The sequence below is a fragment of the Neoarius graeffei genome, chromosome 3 (assembly GCF_027579695.1).
Source record: "Neoarius graeffei isolate fNeoGra1 chromosome 3, fNeoGra1.pri, whole genome shotgun sequence".
Taxonomy (NCBI): Eukaryota; Metazoa; Chordata; class Actinopteri; order Siluriformes; family Ariidae; genus Neoarius; species Neoarius graeffei.
The window spans coordinates 22,025,599-22,044,367 of NC_083571.1; the positions used below are offsets into that span (position 1 = coordinate 22,025,599).

Below are 18,769 nucleotides of genomic sequence, written 5' to 3' on the forward strand. Positions count from 1 at the left end.
AGTTGCACTGTGTTCTAAGATACAGATTTGAAAATCCAAATCACCTAATAGATCCAAACGTGATCACAAATGTCCATAGAACATGGGAAAATTAAAACTGGTTCTACTGTGTGCTATGTTTACATCCTTAAAGGAAATGCCAATTATAAGCATTGGCCTAAAGTGGTTAGCTCCATTTCTGCTCCACTTCTGCATGGTAACTGGTACCCAGTGTTGTAGTCGAGTCACTAAACCTAGAGTCCGAGTCCATTCTCGAATCCCCAGTGTTTCAAGTCTCATCTCATCTCATTATCTCTAGCCGCTTTATCCTGTTCTACAGGGTCGCAGGCAAGCTGGAGCCTATCCCAGCTGACTACGGGCGAAAGGCGGGGTACACCCTGGACAAGTCGCCAGGTCATCACAGGGCTGACACATAGACACAGACAACCATTCACATTCACACCTACAGTCAATTTAGAGTCACCAGTTAACCTAACCTGCATGTCTTTGGACTGTGGAGGAAACCGGAGCACCCAGAGGAAACCCACGTGGACACGGGGAGAACATGCAAACTCCGCACAGAAATGCCCTCGCCGGCCACAGGGCTCGAACCCGGACCTTCTTGCTGTGAGGTGACAGCGCTAACCACTACACCACCATGTTGTCCTGTTTCAAGTCCAAGTCATTAAAAAAAAAAAAAAAAATGTTGAGCCGAGTCAAGTCCACTACTGATCCGAGTTGAGTCCGAGAACAAAACTCCAACTGCACCGTTTGACGGTGGCTGTTTTAGTGCCATTAACATTAGTTTGTTTCTGACCATGACGTATGAACAAGTGAATGTTCATTCTCTTTGTGCAAAGTATTTAACCTGTTAGAGATGGTTGGGAGATGGCTGTAAGTGCAGAAGGTTTGTTTATTAATACAAGTGAAGACAGATCAACAATCCAGAACGGCAGGCAAAATCGTAAAACAGTGAAACGGGCAATAGGTCGAGTGAGGTACAGACAGGCTATCGTAGACTCGGCAGAATCAAAGATGAGAAACAGGAAATCAGGGATCAGGAAACCAAAGAAGCAAACAAGGCTCGGTAATGTGTCAGCAATGCAACTCCTTACTTCGCAAAGTGAGGTTTTTTTTTTTTCAGTTTTTATATAGGCATGCTGATTACACCTTAATCCTGTGCAGGTGCAAGTCGTTTATGGCGCGCGAGAGTCCACTTGGCGTGTGCACTGTCCAGTTCGTGCCCGAGAGTCTATCTGATGCACACGCCAAGGAGTGCAGGTGTGACACACTAGCATGAAATTAGTACAAAAATTTATGTAGATATAAATATCTTGTGCCAAATTATTATGGCATGTTACAAAAAATAAAGAAAAAAATCTGAGTCCTCGTCTCCGATTTATGAGTCATCAGTGATCAAGTCGAGTCACGAGTCCTTAAAATTGGGGCATGAGTTGGACTCGAGTACTACAAGCCTGCTTTTACCATGTTCAAACTGACTGACTAAAAAATGAAAAATCCCCTACCATGATTTAAATGCAGTCTCTTGTTTTATGATGGTACTTTTTAAAAATTTTTGCTTTTCTTTCCTCACTGTCCAGGACACTAATGTCAGGATCGTAATGTAATCATGTCACATTTCTAACCGTATGTATCTTTCTTGTTGGCAGGCCAACAGACTCGCCGAAAAATGTGTCCCAGCAGAACTCTAAGGTTGAGGAGTTGTGGGATGAGCTCAGCCAGGAGGAGGATGTTCTATATGGCACCTCTCCACCCTGCACCCCCCGTCAGATGAAACGCATGTCTGGTAAACACCTAAGAAGCAGTCAGAACAGAGCTGGAGGACGCTCCCCTGTAAAAGGTAAAATGCCCTTATTTTCTTTCAATTTGATCATACTGTAGAAATGTGCCAGAATTGTTTTTGCCACAAAAGTGTTACAGATCATTCAAAGATGGCATCCACTTCATGTTAATACACCAAACCCCGTGTTCACACCAGGCACGTAGTACTTGAGTCTGACTCGTGACCTGACTTGGACTTGAGCACTGATGACTCAGACTCGTACATTAACTGCATTTGGACTCGTAAATTGGAGACGAGGACTCGGATTTTTTCTTTATTTTTTTTGGTAACGTGTCATCATAATTTGGCATAAGATATTTATATCTACATTAATTTTTGTACTAATTTTGTGTGCAAGAGGATCACACCTGCGCGCCTTGGCTCGTGCATCAGATAGACTCTTGGGCATGTTCCGGACAGCACGCGCACCAAGCGGACTCTCGCGTGCACGCTGTAAACGACTCGCACCTGCACAGGATTAAGGCGCAAACACCGCGCCTATATAAAAATTGTGAAAACGCCCTTTGCGAAGTATTGAGTTGCATTGCTGACACATTACCGAGCCTTAATTCCTGCCTTGTTTGGTTTCCGGTTTCTCGTCTTTGATTCTGCCTAGTCTACGATGGTCTGTTTGTGCCTCACTCGACCTATTGCCTGTTTTACGATTTTGCTTGCCATTCTGGATTGTTTATCTGTCTTCACTTGTATTTAAAAAAAAAAAACACCTCCACTTACATCTATCTCCCAACCATCTTTGATAGAATACTTCACACTCCCTGACAAAGAGAGTGCACATTCACCTGTTCATACATCATGTTCAGGAACAAACTAATGTTAATGGTGCTAAAATGCCTGGAGAGAATGCCCCTAGGAGTGGCTACTTTGCTTATACAGAATTCTCATGCAGTGGGGGGGGGAATGCACTGCTATGTGTTCCATATGTAGAAGAACTATCGAGGATATGATGGGGACAACCTCGAACTACAATCGTCATTTGGCAAGACAATACCCAGAGAAGTAATGCTGTGTTCACACTTATACCGGTACGAAAGTGGTATAACTGTATCGATACAAAGTATACCGGTACAGTTTAGTGCATCTGTCCACACTAGCGAGAAATGCTTGCGGTTTTCTTTCACGGTAGTTGAAATGCGCGTGCGCGAAATGTTTCCGTGGTTACCGAGTAACTTCCTTCTGAGAATATATGGCCGATGAAACAACGTGTGTGTGCTTTTTGTCGTCATTGTACAGTCTGTATTTCTGGTGGTCATTTATTCAGTCGAATCGTATAAAACGTGCGAGGCAGTTGAGAAAGAAACAAACGAATCTCCGTTCTTCACTATTTTATTCAGCGAAGACATCGATTGAGGTGTGTGACTTTGCGCATTATATTTGTATCGATACAGAACTGCTTCATCTGTCCACACTACAGCGAAGCGCTACTGTACCGGTACGAAACCCATACATTTGTGGGTTTCGTACCGCTACAGTACCGGTATAGTTGCTAGTGTGGACAGGTGTTGGGGTACGAAAGTAGTTTCGTATCGGTACAAAATCCCTAGTGTGAACAGGGTATAAGTGACACAGTATGTTCATTGCTCTGTTGATAGCGGGGCTTGCTGAGCGATGAACAAGCTTTTTATCTGTAGCCTATTAACTACAATGGGGCAGTCGAGCAGTAACGTTAGTTCAACACAGGAGCAGAGACTGTTTCACATAAAGACAGCAACAGCCACCATCAAATGGTGCTGTTATAGTCTTGTTCTCGGACTCAACTCGAAATTTTCTTTAATGACTTGGACAGGACTCGAGACTGGACTTGGACTCAAGGTTTCGTGACTTGACTACAACACTAGTTCACACTCATGAAGACAGCAAGTGACGAGCTACCATTCATTTTCTATGTATGTGCATGACACGGAGCTGCAGGCGAGAGACAAGCAACATGCTGGTTAAGATTTTCTCAACTTTGTCCGAATTAGGTATGATGTAGCAAATCAACAAATCCGAACTATTGGCTTTAATTGATATTTTTCTCAAACCTGGCATTTGCGTACAGTCATATGGTGCGTACAGTCTGGCACATGCAGTGCAAAGTTTGGTAGTTACAGTTGCCGTATTGTGTAGATGATGCGTAGATGTACAGTGATAAAAAGATCGATTAGCATGCTGAGTTGTACAGTCTGATGGCTGCTGAGAGAAATGACCTGTGAAAGTGTTCCTTCCTTCACCAAGGCAGGAGCAATCTGCCACTCCGTCTCTGTAATATTTTATGGTGTAGGTGGGAGGGATTCTTCAGATTACTGACGTTGTTGCCTAATGTGGTACAGAAGACATGAGGTTTGTTCCTTGCTAATATTAACTCAAACTGAACTCAGCTGGCCAACATAGATTCTGGGGGCATAATTTGTGCATTGTGCCTTACAGCCACTTTGCATCCGATTTGTGGTTATTTAGTTGGTTGTGTCATTTTATTTTATTATTTTTAGTATTTGTTTTGCATTTTCTTTTGTAACAGTCTCACTGCCTTTTAATAGATTCAAATCTTACTCTGCTCATCTACGTGGATCCTATCTTCATTCTACAATATTGATTACACCCTGATCCTCTGATCCTTAATCTCCTGTTTTCACTCTTGAATCTCCTGCACTCTTTTGATTTTACTCAGCATGCATATTTCCCCACTCACACAAGGTCACCCATTGGATATTATGTGTCCATTTGGTAGCACACCTGAGTCACATGGACTTTGCCATCTCTGCTCATGAGGCTGTGCTGTTTGACCTACCTATTCCCGCTGTCTTATGTAAACACTTAAGATACCACAATATCACTTTCAGAAATTAAACCAATTGCCCTTCAGGCCTGAATAATGTACTTGAGCAGTATGTCTGTGAAGGTTCTCAGGTGGGGTTTACGTTAGACCGTATCAGCGGATCATCAGATTAACGTTTTTAAAACGATTAGCGTGCACACAGCAACGCCAATACACGATTCGCGTGCACACAGCAACGCCAATACACGGATATGCTCGGCTCCGCAGGCATCCTGCGCTCCAAATCACTCCGTCCTGAGCAGCGAGTGCCCTCTGGAGGGTGCGCACTCCGGCCCTGCGCAGCTCACAGAGCGCACGAGTGAAGCACACGAGCAGTGATTCGGGACTGAGCCGCTGTGTGTGTGATCTCAGTGCATATCGGGCATGCGCGTCACTTACCACTTGCAAGTGGAAGGATGGCAAGCCTAAAGACAATCATAACTACACAATGGGCAGTATTTGCAGTATTTTCATACTTTTATACTCTTTAATGAAAGGTGATACAAGGCGGAAGTCTGCGCTGTTTTTCAGCAGTCACGTCACATGACCAACGCCAGCGAATCAGGAAGGTGGATGTCACAGTGACGTTGTCCAATGACGACGCCAGCTAGAGCTCAGCACAGCGTATCCGCGTATTCTCAATGTTTACACAGCACCGGACCAGACACGATCTGGATTGAATACGTGGACCCTGGCGGATTCCCGTTTCCCGGCGTTTTAATGTAAACGGACAGTGCATCCGCGAAGAAAACGAGACAGATACGGTCTAATGTAAACTTGGCCTCAGTCATCCAGGTCATAGTAAAGCCGTAGGGGCTAAAGAAGGCAACTGGACTTGCTTGAATTTCTTGAAGATGTTTCACCTCTCTTCCGAAAGGCTTCTTCAGTTCTGTCTAACTTGTGGGGAGTTCCAGGTATTTATCCTCTAGTGGACCAAAAGCAACCCTAAGGAGAGTCGTTGAGTCATCCTGTAGGTGTAGGTCCCTGGGGGCCAGGTGTGAATGGTGTTAACAGCCTAGAGGGTTGTTAGGGTGATCTGTGGGTCATTGGCTCTCTCTGCCATCATACGAGTCTTTGAAGTAAGCGGAGTCTTGGTGTGGCTTTGTATTCAGTTTTCTGGGAAGTGTGCCAAGGACTTCATTGTAGGTGGCTGATAAGTGGTGTCTCAGACCACCTCCTCTGAGTGATGGTTGTTCCAGGTTGATGAAGATGGCTTCTTTTACTCCTCTTTCAAACCACTGGTCTTCTCTGGCTAAACTGCATACATTGCAGTCCTGAACTGAGTGTCCTTTGTTATTGAGATAAAGATAGACTGCAGAGTCCTGGCCTGAGGAACTGGCTGTCCTGTGTTGAGCCATGCGCCTATGAAGCGGTTGTTTTGTTTCCCCAATGTACAGATCCGTGCAGTCCTCACTGCATTGAATTGCGTACACTACGTTGTCCTGTTTGTGTCTGGGTATTCTGTCCTTAGGATGGATCAATTTCTGCCTCAGAGTGTTATTGCGTCTGAAATATCCTGTCCCTAAAAGGAATATCCTGTTCCTCCGTCTCCAACTCCATCCCCATGCTCTGCTCATCCGTGATAACATTGGCTCCTCTGCCTCAAATTAACCAGCTACCCTCAGAACATGTACTGTGGCTTTCACACGTCCTTCTCCCTGGTTGAGTCCTGAGCTCTGCTGTATGAAAGCAGCAGGTTGCCAACTAGAATAATGGGCCTTACTGGTACTGCCCTCTTCTGGTTTAGGTCATATCTCTGACAGACAATTTTTTAATTTAAAAGTCTGACTTTTCTTGCCTTTCCCATGGTGTTCCTCAAGGTTCACTTCTTGGCCTGATGTTATTCATCATGTCACATCCAGCTTGGTAGTATTATTGGGCGGCACAGTCTGCAGTTTCATTGTTATGCTGCTGATACTCAGGTTTGCATACATACTGGCCTCACTCACTCACTCACTCTGCATGCACTAGTGGACTGTCTGGAGATCCTAAACACTTGGATGAATTCTAACTTTCTTTAGCTTACCAGAAACAAATTTGAGGTCATACTGATTTGAATCCTCATCTACACCTAAAGAAACTGAAGCATGACTCCTCTATATCAGGTTTTGTAACTTCCACCTCAGCTCATGTTCAAAGCCTTGGTGTCATCTTGGACTTGACGCTCTTGTATCAACCACACATTAAAAACCTTATCAGGTTAGCTTTCCTTCACCTTTGGGACATTGCTAGGCTTCAGCAGAGATGTACAGCTTCACTTTAGTTACCACCAAGCTCGAATACTTCAGTGCTGTTCTTTACAGACTCATGGTGCATGGTCTTAAGCCATAGTATGTGCAAAGTCAAGTCCCAGGGTTATCACTCACCCAAGACTTGAACACATCACACACATACTCCGAATGTTACACTGTTGTCTCCTTTTTAAAATGCAAATCTTGTATATGTAAAAGAGGGTGGTAAAGCAGGCCAATTCAAAAATCCTGTTTTGTAACAGTCCAGACTCTGAATAATCATGGCCCTGAAATTTGCATACACCAACCTAAGTTCAAATTCAGAGGCTATTATGACCATGGGACTGTACAGCCGAAGCTTCAGCAGTTCTGCAGGTATAGCAAGGAACAAAATGACAATTGTCATGGCACAAATACAATAAAGATTAAGTGTGGTTGGTACACCAGTCTTTGTTCATCTAGATATCCCTGCTCTTACTGGAGTCCTTTTGTTTGGTCTGTGTGGTGCAGCATCCGGTTTGTTAGCTCCACAGCCCCGTCAGGAACCAGCACTTCTGTGTAAAAAATCAGCATACAGCAGTCCCTCAGAAATCTCTGGAGTATGTTGAGCCACAGGAAAACGCTTGGCAAAGGAGGTCTGTGCAGAGCAAGTTGTAGCTTGGCCTGCACTCTGGTGTGCCAGCCTTGCTTTTGTGTTCTCTATGGCACCACCTTCATCTCCTTCCAACTGGCATGATGATCTACAGAGCTGCCAGTGTTGGTTAGCTCTTTGGTAATACTACTACAGTCACTGAAGTTGCTAAAAACCTGTTCGCACCTTCGTCTGATGTTAAGCAGTTTCTTGCGGCTATACAAACAATTCACACTGATGATAAACATGAGTAAACAGTATGTAGCATCAGTACAGAGAATGCAGAGCCTTCATGCAGGCATTTCACGCCAGACAGGTTCTTAAACTTTGGACAGGGTCGAGCAGGCTTCACTGAGTATTGAACTCTGAAGAGAGATGCAGTTCCAACATTATTTGCATGACACACATTTTACAAGTTTGGGCAATTTCTAATAACATTTATACTGGTGTGGTTGGAGTCTTGCTCTTGGACTCGACTCGGATCAATGGTGGACTCAATTTTTAAATTTTTTTTTTTTAAATGACTTGGACTTGACTCGGACTCGAGACTGGACTCGGGCTCGAGGTTTAGTGACTCGACTACAACACTGCCGCAGAGTAAATGAGCTGTCTGAACAATCTAGGAAAAAGTGAGTCTGCAGATGAGCAAAACTTTCTAGGCACAGAACAGGAGACTTTTTTTTTTTTTTAAGAAGTTGTCAGTAAAATCCAATTAAACTGTTCCTTCAAAAACCAGAATAATTCCAAATTGTCATATATGCAAAATTCTTTATAAAAATGTGTGCTTCTGTGGGAGCGTGTGAAAACGTTGTTGTCTAAATGAAGTCCAGCTGAAAGTCCATGACATTCTTCAGGAGAGTGGTGACATGAGGGTTGACTGACAGAGACTCCTTGTTAATGATTTTACGCGTCGTCTTTGAGACCATCTTTCCCGGCTAGTCTTTGAACCCGCGTCCAATGAAGTGCCTGCGCAAACAGAATACAAGAGCGATTAGTTGGTAACTTTTTGAAAGTATTGAAATGAGGCATGCAAAGAACATAAAGTTAGATTTAAGGAACAAGGTGTATTGCCTCTGAATAAACTCCACAGTACAAGAGACTGCTCCTGTACTGTAAACTGAACACACAGTACACTGCAAATAAAGTTGTAGCCCAGGCAGGAATGTAGGTAGGATGCCTTACATACAAAATGACCCTCAAGACACATTATCCAGTCTTGAATGTCCAGCTCTGTTCCACTTTTGACTTTTATTTAAAAAAACGCATTTGTTTTAAAAATGTATTAAAGATGCACTCTGTCATTAAAGTATATGTAATGCCTTATTGTAATGCTTTAAAATGAATATCATTAATAACAACCAAAATTAATTAATAAAGCAGGGAGGTAAATAATATTTATTTTATTATCAAGCACAAAACTATTGATTAAATCGCCACTTCTGGATCCCGGAAAAAGGCAACCATGCCCCAGAGCTAATCTCGCATGATGTCGTGTGTGGAGCCCCGGTTATCTGGGTCATTTTGATTCATCTGACTTTGTACTTGTTTACTTGCTGAAATTGGATATTGTTGTAGGAATCTTACAAAAGTAATGATATGAAAGCATTGCATTGTGCTTGGAGATTCAAATCCATATACAACAGGAACATTCAGTTCACAAATTTCCGAGAAATGACATGAATCTAAACTGACAGTGGGTGAAGTTTGTGTAAACGAAGCAGGCAGATTTCATGTCGCCTTCTAATAATAAGTCTGATTCATCAAGTGTTCACCACCACCAGAACGACCACATGGGCAAAAAGAAAACCATAGAGCAAAAAGAAACCCATTTTTAATAAATGACATTTGATCTGACATTTGGACAGTTCGTCGATTCCCCTCTTATCACCCACTTCATATTTTCTTTCAGTAATTACACCAAGTGTACGTTTTAAAGATTATATTTCTGCATTTATTGAGGTACATGTAAATATTTTCCTTATATTTTGCAGTGGCCAGCTTATAAGAAAAATCCACAAACCAGTCTGTGTTTCCAGTTCTCTCTGGCTGGTGGTGCGCTATTGGCAGTGAGTGGGACTGTGTCGTGAACTGAGTGATCTGGCGGTTTCTCGTCTTGGGGGCTCGAAAAGATAACCATTTTCTCTGGAATATCCTTGATAATCTTCTGCCCGTTCATGCGACATATAAGAATCCCAGTCACTATCAGAATTCTCTCCAAAACGTGATTCCATATCGAGACTGGTCTAACCACTGCTGCGCACATGAACAAAATTCTCGTCTCATCTCATTATCTCTAGCCGCTTTATCCTGTTCTACAGGGTCGCAGGCAAGCTGGAGCCTATCCCAGCTGACTACGGGCGAAAGGCAGGGTACACCCTGGACAAGTCGCCAGGTCATCACAGGGTTGACACATAGACACAGACAACCATTCACATTCACACCTACGGTCAATTTAGAGTCACCAGTTAACCTAACCTGCATGTCTTTGGACTGTGAGGGAAACCGGAGCACCCAGAGGAAACCCACGCGGACACGGGGAGAACATGCAAACTCCATACAGAAAGGCCCTCGCCAGCCACGGGGCTCGAACACGGACTTTCTTGCTGTGAGGCGACAGTGCTAACCACTACACCACCGTGCTGCCCCATGGACAAAATTGATACCTGGATTATGTGTGACGTCATGCACCCTTTCGGGATCTTCCGGATGAGTCTCGGCAGATTCCGTGAAAATCGGCTGATTTTTTTATTGATTTTCCATTACTTTATGGCCTTTTGGATCAGCTATGGTTTGAAAACACATGGTCAATCAACATAATGATTGTTGCTTAGTACAAGGAAGAGAGTGTGGTTTAGAGACATTTACATTCACTTTAATACAAAGCATTAAAGCAAATCTAAAGCAAGTTTGAATTTAGCCGCTAACAGTGAAGGAGTGACACGTCCAAGTAAATGAGGTATTTTATACCGAAAAAGATGGTGTTTTCTAAAACCACTTTCTGAAATATTACATTATTTAATAGATTACATTGCTTTGTCAGTAAAGCAGATTGATAAAATAATGTACTTTAGTCTAAATACGGAGGAGATTATAAAAATTGCGTGCACTGATTGGTCGAGAGAGTCGGACTATTTCTCGATAATTCAACGTACAGCAAAAACAAAAGAATTGGCCTTGCTGTTCTGGTGCTTTCGTAAGGGACTCTGTGTAGCCTGCTTAGATCCTCCAGCACTCATCTGCTTGTCTCCACACTATAGGAGACAGGACTTTGTGTTGCTGCCCCAAACTGTGGAAATCTCTGTTGCTTTCTTTTCATGCACCTCCATCATTTTTAAAACTAAAAATAATTGGCAATATATTGCCAAGTTATGACTACATTTTGTCAATCAGCTCGTTTTTGACAATTGGACACAAAATACAATAAATTTACGTTAACTTGCCAATTCACGTAACCCTCGCATAACACTTGGCGAGATAAACTTCAGCCTTGTTTATTGGGTCATGATTTGACCTTTTCATAAAAGATTGACAGTTCAACAGTAGATACCTGGATGTGTAAATGTTCCCGCTTACCGATTGGTCGATAGTGCTCCAGTAAGTCATCAGTGAGGTCACTGTTCACGGAGTGGAATTGATTTGTTGGTAAATATTTCCAAAATAAATGCATAGATTATTACTATGCCCAAGTCATTTAAAACATATTGAAATAATGTTGCCAAAATGGCAGAAACAGAAGTTAGAAGTGATGATTACTTTACGTAGCAGCTGTTTAATATTTTCCAACACAGACTGTTGCGTGAATACGAATTCTCAATTCGTCAGTCAATTACAGAAGAAAGGAGAAGTCTTAAACATATTGCATGAAGTAAAAACTTAATTTTTTTTATTACAAACCTAATTTCAGCACACACTTTCACGCTTATTGAATTTTGTTTTTCATTTGTTTCAATTTGTCCATTTTTTCATAACTTAAACAGGATTTTAGAAAAAACTTGAAAGAAATCAGCGCTTTAGCTGAAATAGTTTCTATGATCTCTATTATGCATCATCATTTGATAAAATCATGCCACGACAACGGATGTAGATAACAAATTCCACGTTTTTTTTTTTTTTTTTTCAAATTTCAGTACATCAAAAGAGTGGGAAGCAGATAAAAAAGCCACTTATAAATAAAATTGTATTTTATAAAAATTCTGCACACCCCTGTTAAAATTGCACGTTTTTGTGATGTAAAAAAATGAAATGAAGATAACTCATCAGATCTTTTTCCACCTTTAATAGTATGATATGTCTTTAATGCTGTAGGTCTCTTGGCAACCTCCCTGAGAAGTTTCTTCTTGTCCTGTCAATTTTGTCAGGACATCCTGTTCTTGGTAATGTCCCTGGTGCCCCATTTTCTCCACTTGTTTAAGTTTTGGAAATACTTTTGTACTCCTGTCTTGATCAGTACCTTTCAACAGTGAGATCCCAGCTCTTTGAGGACCATGGCTTCAGCAGTCTGATGAAACCAGGAAGATGTCGAGAAAATTCTGTCAAAACAGCTATTTCCAAGACAAGTTGCATGTTGCATTTCTAAATGGGTGCTCACACTTGTGCAACCAGGTTATTGTAAGTTTATCCCCCCCATATGATTTTTCCATCCATCCAATTTTAACAGGGGTGTGTAGACTTTTTATATCCACTGTACACTGACAAGGACTGATTCTAGCAATGGTGTGTGTGTGATATATATATATATATATATATATATATATATATATATATATATATATATATATATATATATATATATATAAAGAGAGATTTTTTGTACTTGAGTGATTTTGTTATGGAATAGTATTGAGTGTCATTTATCCAAGTCTTCTACGGAACATCATAACTGGGCCATTCTCAGAAAATGTGATGAGTAATGGTGAAGACATTTTAAAAATTTTAGTATGCACTAATTTTAGTTACAATCCCTGTAAGTATATTTAATAGACAAAAAGCATATTTCATGAATTCACAAAGCAAGAGATATCATTATTATGAAAAAAGAATGCCCAGTTGTCAGGCTTGTAGTACTTGAGTCCAGGACTCTGACTCGAGTCCAACTCGTGCCCTAATTTTAAGGACTCGTGACTTGACTTGGACTTGATCACTGATGACTCGTACAATCAGTGCGCCTATATTTAAAAACTGTGAAAACACACTTTGCGAAGTATTGAGTTGAGTTGCTAACACCATTACCAAGTCTTATTTCCTTGTTTGGTTTCCTGATCCTTGATTTCCTGTTTCTCATCTTTGATTCTGCTGAGTCTACGATAGCCTGTTTGTGCCTCACTCAACCTATTGCCTGTTTTACGATTTTGCCTACCATTCTGGATTGTTTATCTGTCTTCACTTGTATTAATAAACACCACCTGCACTCTCATCCGTCTCCCAACCATCTCTGACAGAATACTTCGCACTCCTTGACAAAGAGAATGCACATTCACCTGTTCATACGTAATGTTCAGGAACAAACTAATGTTAATGGCACTAAAACAGCCACCATCAAATGATGCAGTTGGAGTCTTGTTCTCGAACTCTACTCTGATCAATAGTGAACTCGACTTGGACTTGACTCGAAATTTTTGTAATAACTTGGACTTGAATGCTGGGGATTCGAGACGACTTGGACTTGGTTTAGTGACTTGACGAAACAAATTATGCATTTATTATCCCATCCTAACTTGCTACTTGGCTCACTAAACTTTTTCAGCATGCAGCATCATTATCATTTGGGGGAAACTGTTAATTTCGACAGTTAATTTCCCTGACATCTTGAAATTTCATATTTACCTGATCAGTATCCTGGATTCCAACATTCATGCACCGCTGATCATTTTTAAAATGGCTGCTCAGCATCCTGGTCCTTCCTCATGTGACTGTATAGCCCTTTATTGTCAAAGCCCTGAGTTACAGCATTATTTTACCATTTGGGTAATGGTAAAGACATCAAGAAAGTACGCCTTCTTGCGCGCATATTTTAGGCTATACACCAAAGACCATTGAAGCAAAGATTATGATATTATCCACAGTAAAAAGTGGAGGTATAGAGGTAATATTTCAGAAAGAAAAGTGAAAATAAAATGAAAGGAATTGTTTTCATTCAAATTTCACCATTTAGACAAATAAAATTTAATTATTTTTTATTTTATTTGTTTTTTTAATTTATTTATTTTTTTACTGCTCTGTTAAATTCTTTCTTAAAATAAATGTATAATAGAGGGACAGGGTTAATGATGTTAGAGGAAAAAAAAACTTCATGTTTAAAACTGAATGTCACATTTTCCGAGAATGGCCTGACTGTCTAAGCTTTTGAATTCCTGACATGAAGTACAATAGGAATTAAATCTGAAAAATTACTCACAAGTGGCTTCAAAGGATTCTATGTATTTGATATACATACACACTTATTTTGAGGCACATGAAATATTTATTCTAATTAGCAAGACTCAAAATTGTTCAAAAGTTCCATCCAATTCAGTTTGACCCTCCCAGCCTTTAAACAGCTCAGTCAACTCAATAAAAGCTGCATGTGGCATAGAATATCTGTGCGATAGTCAGCAATCATGCGAATTGTACAAAACATTTATTATAGGAACCCTTCATCAAAGTAATTGTGCCTTCTGTCCATAGTGTTTTAATAACTTACATTTCTGTCTTGTAACCATCTAACCATTTTTTTGATAATTTTTATACAAATTTATATTATAACCGTTTAGGTATTAGTGTTTTTACAGTGGCTGTTTAGATGATACAATTATACAAGTTTAATTTTATACAATAACTAAATTTGTCATGAATGTACATGTTCTCAAAATATGCTTTCATATTTTGAAAAAAATCTGATGCCTGATTTAGCATTGTTGCTGCTGTTTCATCTTTAGAGAAAATTCTGTCCAGTTCGTCGTCCCAGAGAGAGCAAGAAGGAGCCCGACCATATGAATATACTGAGGAGTTCAGTCACAAACAAGGCAAGAAATACCGCTGCAATCTACGTTCCAACGAGAGGGACAAAAAGAAGACTTTTGAGAGTGCTTTCATGTTGGGTTCTCTCAAGTCTGGTTCCTTCAGCACAGTCAACATGGACCCCAGGAAGCCATATCTGAGCTTGGGCCCCGTCACGATGTCTCACTCTCTACCCCGTACTCACCGCCAGACCTCGCGGACCGACTGTCCTGCTGACCGCCTAAAGTTCTTTGAAACACTGCGCCTACTTCTCAAGCTGACATCCATGTCATCTAAAAAGAAAGAGAAGGAACAGAGGGGCCTGGAGAACACTGCCTTCATGGTACAGAACAAGGAAGTGATCTGGTTGGAGCTGCAAGCCTGGCACGCACGTCGCAGCATCACTGATCAGGATCTGTTCCTATACACAGCCCGCCAAGCTATCCCTGACATTATCAACAAGGTGCTACACTTTAAGGTAGACTACAGCAGCCTGGCCACACCTGAGACTCAGCTTGGGTCTGCAGTACACAGAAATTGCTGCTCAGAAGGGGCTAACTGTGGGACCTGTCCTGGCTCTTGGCTGGAGGTTGATGCAACAGCCTTGCTGGGTCCAGGTTCAACATGCAAGGAACACCTGCAGAGACAGCGTCTGGCCTTTGAGCAGGTGAAGTGTGTAATGGGCTTGCTGGAGTCTGTAGAAGCTCTCTACCCATCCCTACAGACTTTGCAGAAGGACTATGAAAAGTATGCCGCAAGGGACTTCCAGGGCAGAGTGCAGGCACTTTGCCTATGGCTCAACATTACTCAGGACCTGAACCAAAAGCTGCGTGTAATGGGTACTGTGCTGGGCCTTGGAGACCTTTCTCATATTGGATGGCCAGTTTTTGAGATTCCCTCACCCCGCTGCTCTCATGAGAATGATGGTGAAGAAATGAATGACTCCACAACCAATTTCAAAGCCAATATAGAGGAGGGTGAACGGGATGAAGTAGGGGTCAAAAGGGATCCCACGACTAGCTTTTCATCCAAGTTTACCCATCAGTTATCAGAGGAGTTATTCCCAGTGTGTAGCAGTGAAGTCCAGTGCTGCCCAACAGGCATCTACAGACCCTTTGTAGACAAGGCACTGAAACAGATGGGCTTGCGCAAACTTATCCTACGACTGCACAAACTGATGGACCGTTCATTACAGAGGTCCCGGACTGCACTGCTGAGCCACATGCCTGCTCAAGAGGTAAGGATTCCATGTCTAGCGTTTCAAGCAACTCGCTTTTGGTTGTCAGACATGGCCTTAAGAGGGTTGGGTTCGAAGTGTATGACTGCAGGTTTGGTGGAATTATTTAAAAAAACAAAAGCCAACACAATTATTTCAAAATGTGGTGTGGTGGTTTTGTTTAATTGTTATTTATTTATTATTTATTTATTTATTTATTTATTTTTTGGTTTGTGAAGTTTGATTGATTTTTGGGAGAATTTAGGCTTGCGGTAAGGGGTTTATAGTCTGAGGATGACTCATTCACCCTTTCACCTTGCAGTTTAGTGTGTACTACTGAGGATGGTCCTAGCTGTAGAACAAAAAACTCAGGGAGTGGATCAGGGGTTGCATTAACTGAAAACATCCTGTCATATGCCAAATTTTAAAGTCACCAATGAAAAGTTTTGTTAAGGCATTCAATCTATCCATTCTATTCAGTTTCTTTTCTGCCATAGACATAAAACATCAAAACAATTCCAGCAGCACTTTACCTGCAGAAAATCCCTCTGCATGCACTCATTTACCACCACCACCAATAGTGGAGCTGTGCACTTCAGTGTTTACAAATGCAGAAGCAGAACGAACTGTTTCTACGAACTGTTCCTCTTCTGGGTAAATAAGCGACAATATAAAGTTAGTTATGTACATTAAAATAACTATAACCCCTTCAGACATAATGTGTACAGTTGTACACATGAAGTTCCATAGCATTTTCCTTTGTATCCAAAGGCACAAAGTCTTGGGGGCTTAGGCTGTGTCCATATTAATAGGTTTTAATTTTAAAAAGGTGTTTTAAAGTGAAAGCAGTCTCCATCCAGATGAGCATTTTCGCACCGTATTAGAAATTATCTCCGTCCCTGCTAACACGTCTGAAAACGTACATCACATTTCATGTGCACTGAGCATGCGCGTGCCAGCATAATACATGCTGGTTTGTTTTCTTCCAGCAAAGACTCCTGGTAGGAGTGTGACGAATTGGGAAAGGATACTTCGTGACTAAGAAGACCCAATAAGGAAGCAAATGTGGGTGTCTGCTTCATAGTTTCCAAAAGTCTACATTTCTGACTGTCTAGAATAACAAGAGTGCACTGAGAGCACAATATCCCCCGCTGGCAACGAGGCTATAACTTTGGAAAATGCGACTGAATTGAAGGAAACTGTAATATGCATATTACTGACATGTAACAAAAAATCCTGTCGAGTTTCGTGAAATTCATCCAAAAATTGAGAGAGGAATTTATTTCAGAAGGCGAGTACCCTTCCCGAGACGGATGGACGAACATCGCCACGACATAATCCCCCTTTGGGCCTTTTGGCCAGCGGGGGATGATAACTTTTTGCCAAATTACATGAAATTCCTCCAAAAATTGTGAGGGAACTTAGTTTCAGAAAGCAAGTACACCTTGATGAAATTGCCAAAGTACAAGTTTGTTAATAATCAAGGGCATAACTCTGGTAAAATTTGCCCAAATTAAACAAAGTTTCAATATGTGTATAACTGTCATATAACAAAGTCTTTTGCCAAGTTTGGTGAAATTCCTCCACAAATTGTGAGAGGAGTTGATTTCAGAAGAACGTACACCCTCACGAAACTGTCAAAGTACAAGTTATTTAATCAAGGGTCAAAACTCTGGTAAACTTTTCACAAACAAAATTAAATCGCAATATGTGTATTACCGTCATGTAACAAGGCCTTTTGCCAAGCTTCAAGAAATTCGTCCAAAAATTGTGAGAGGAGTTGATGTCAGAAGGCAAGCACACCGTGAAATTGTGAAAGTACAAGGTTGTTAATCAAGAGCCACAACTCTGGTAAAATGCGGCCGAATTGAACAAAAAAATGTGTACAACTGACATATAACCAAGCCTTTTGCCAAATTTAGTGAAATTCCTCCACAACTTGAGAGGAGTTGATTTCAGAAGGAAAACACACTCATGAAATTTGTCAAATTATAATTTTAAGGGCTTGTAACTCTGGTAAAATGTGGCCCAATTTAACGAAATTACAAAAGCATATTACCAATTATACAACAAAGAATCCTGCCAAGTTTTGTGAAATTCCTCCAAAAATTGTGAGAGGAGTTGATTTCAGAAGGCGAGTACCCTTCTGGGGATGGACGGACAGACAGAAGGGAGGAAGGAAATAAATTGCCATGACAGAATTCCCCTTCGAACCTTTTGGCAAGTGGGGGATTAAAAAAAAAAAACAACCCTGGGGTTTTCAAACTAAAACTGGCCCAGCAGCATTTCCAAAAGTCTCTGTTTTTAGGGCTTGAAAACTCCAGAGTAGTATGGATGCAGGCATAAACATGGTGTTGCATTTTTAAAACGTGTTAATGTGGACGTCTTAAATGAACTTGCTAGCTAGCCAAGTGTGACTGCATTTCAGTACCTAATGTTCAAAGTGGCAACCAGAAAGCTACTTTTCATTGCCAGATATGATGTCATTATTCTATCCATATTCACTGGATATGAGCAATCGCGCACTCTGGCACTAGGCTCCTATACCGTGAGTAGAGAAGAACAAAATGGTGGCGCGTGTTACTGAACCAACCGAGAATGAAATGAAAACTCTACTTGAAAACAAAATCCCAAAAATACAAAAAAAAGTAACAAAATATGGAATAAAAGTATTTGATGGTAAGAATGCATCTCTTTTTATTTTTCAAGAATTATCATAATCATTAACCGCTATCTCTGCCTGCGGCAGAATGCGCACTAACATGAGAGTTGCTTCCATAGATCTCGGTCTTTGGCAAGAGCATTCAGGTCAGCCGACCCCTGTTTCTCTTTCCATTAGGCCCTTTCCACACGGCAACGGATTCAGGTGAATCTGATAAAATTGTTTATCGTTTCGGCCTGGCGTCCACACGGCACCGGCGTTTTGGGTGCCCCACAATGATATTTTTTGAGAACGGGTTCCAGAGTGGAAAAATCCGGCAACGGCGCCGTTGCGAAATCGTCTGGATGAGTAGAACGGATTTGTTTACGATGACGTCACAACCACATGACTAGAACAAGCAGCACTCTCGCTGTTTTG

General features: G+C 41.3%; 1 protein-coding gene across 7 annotated transcripts in view; it reads left to right on the forward strand.

Moving 5' to 3' along the window:
- The window catches only part of map3k4 (mitogen-activated protein kinase kinase kinase 4), a 216,237-nt gene that overhangs the window by 83,846 nt on the left and 113,622 nt on the right, over positions 1-18,769 (forward strand). For 5 of the 7 annotated variants that reach the window (XM_060916493.1, XM_060916494.1, XM_060916495.1 and 2 more), the window contains exons 2-3: positions 1,650-1,840; positions 14,414-15,711. In XM_060916493.1, coding sequence (XP_060772476.1) covers positions 1,650-1,840; positions 14,414-15,711 — 1,489 coding nt within the window. Of the gene's footprint in view, positions 1-1,649; positions 1,841-9,490; positions 9,566-11,804; positions 11,873-11,959; positions 12,108-14,413; positions 15,712-18,769 lie in introns of those variants that run through there. The other 2 variants (XM_060916499.1, XM_060916500.1) reach the window with 2 other exon arrangements.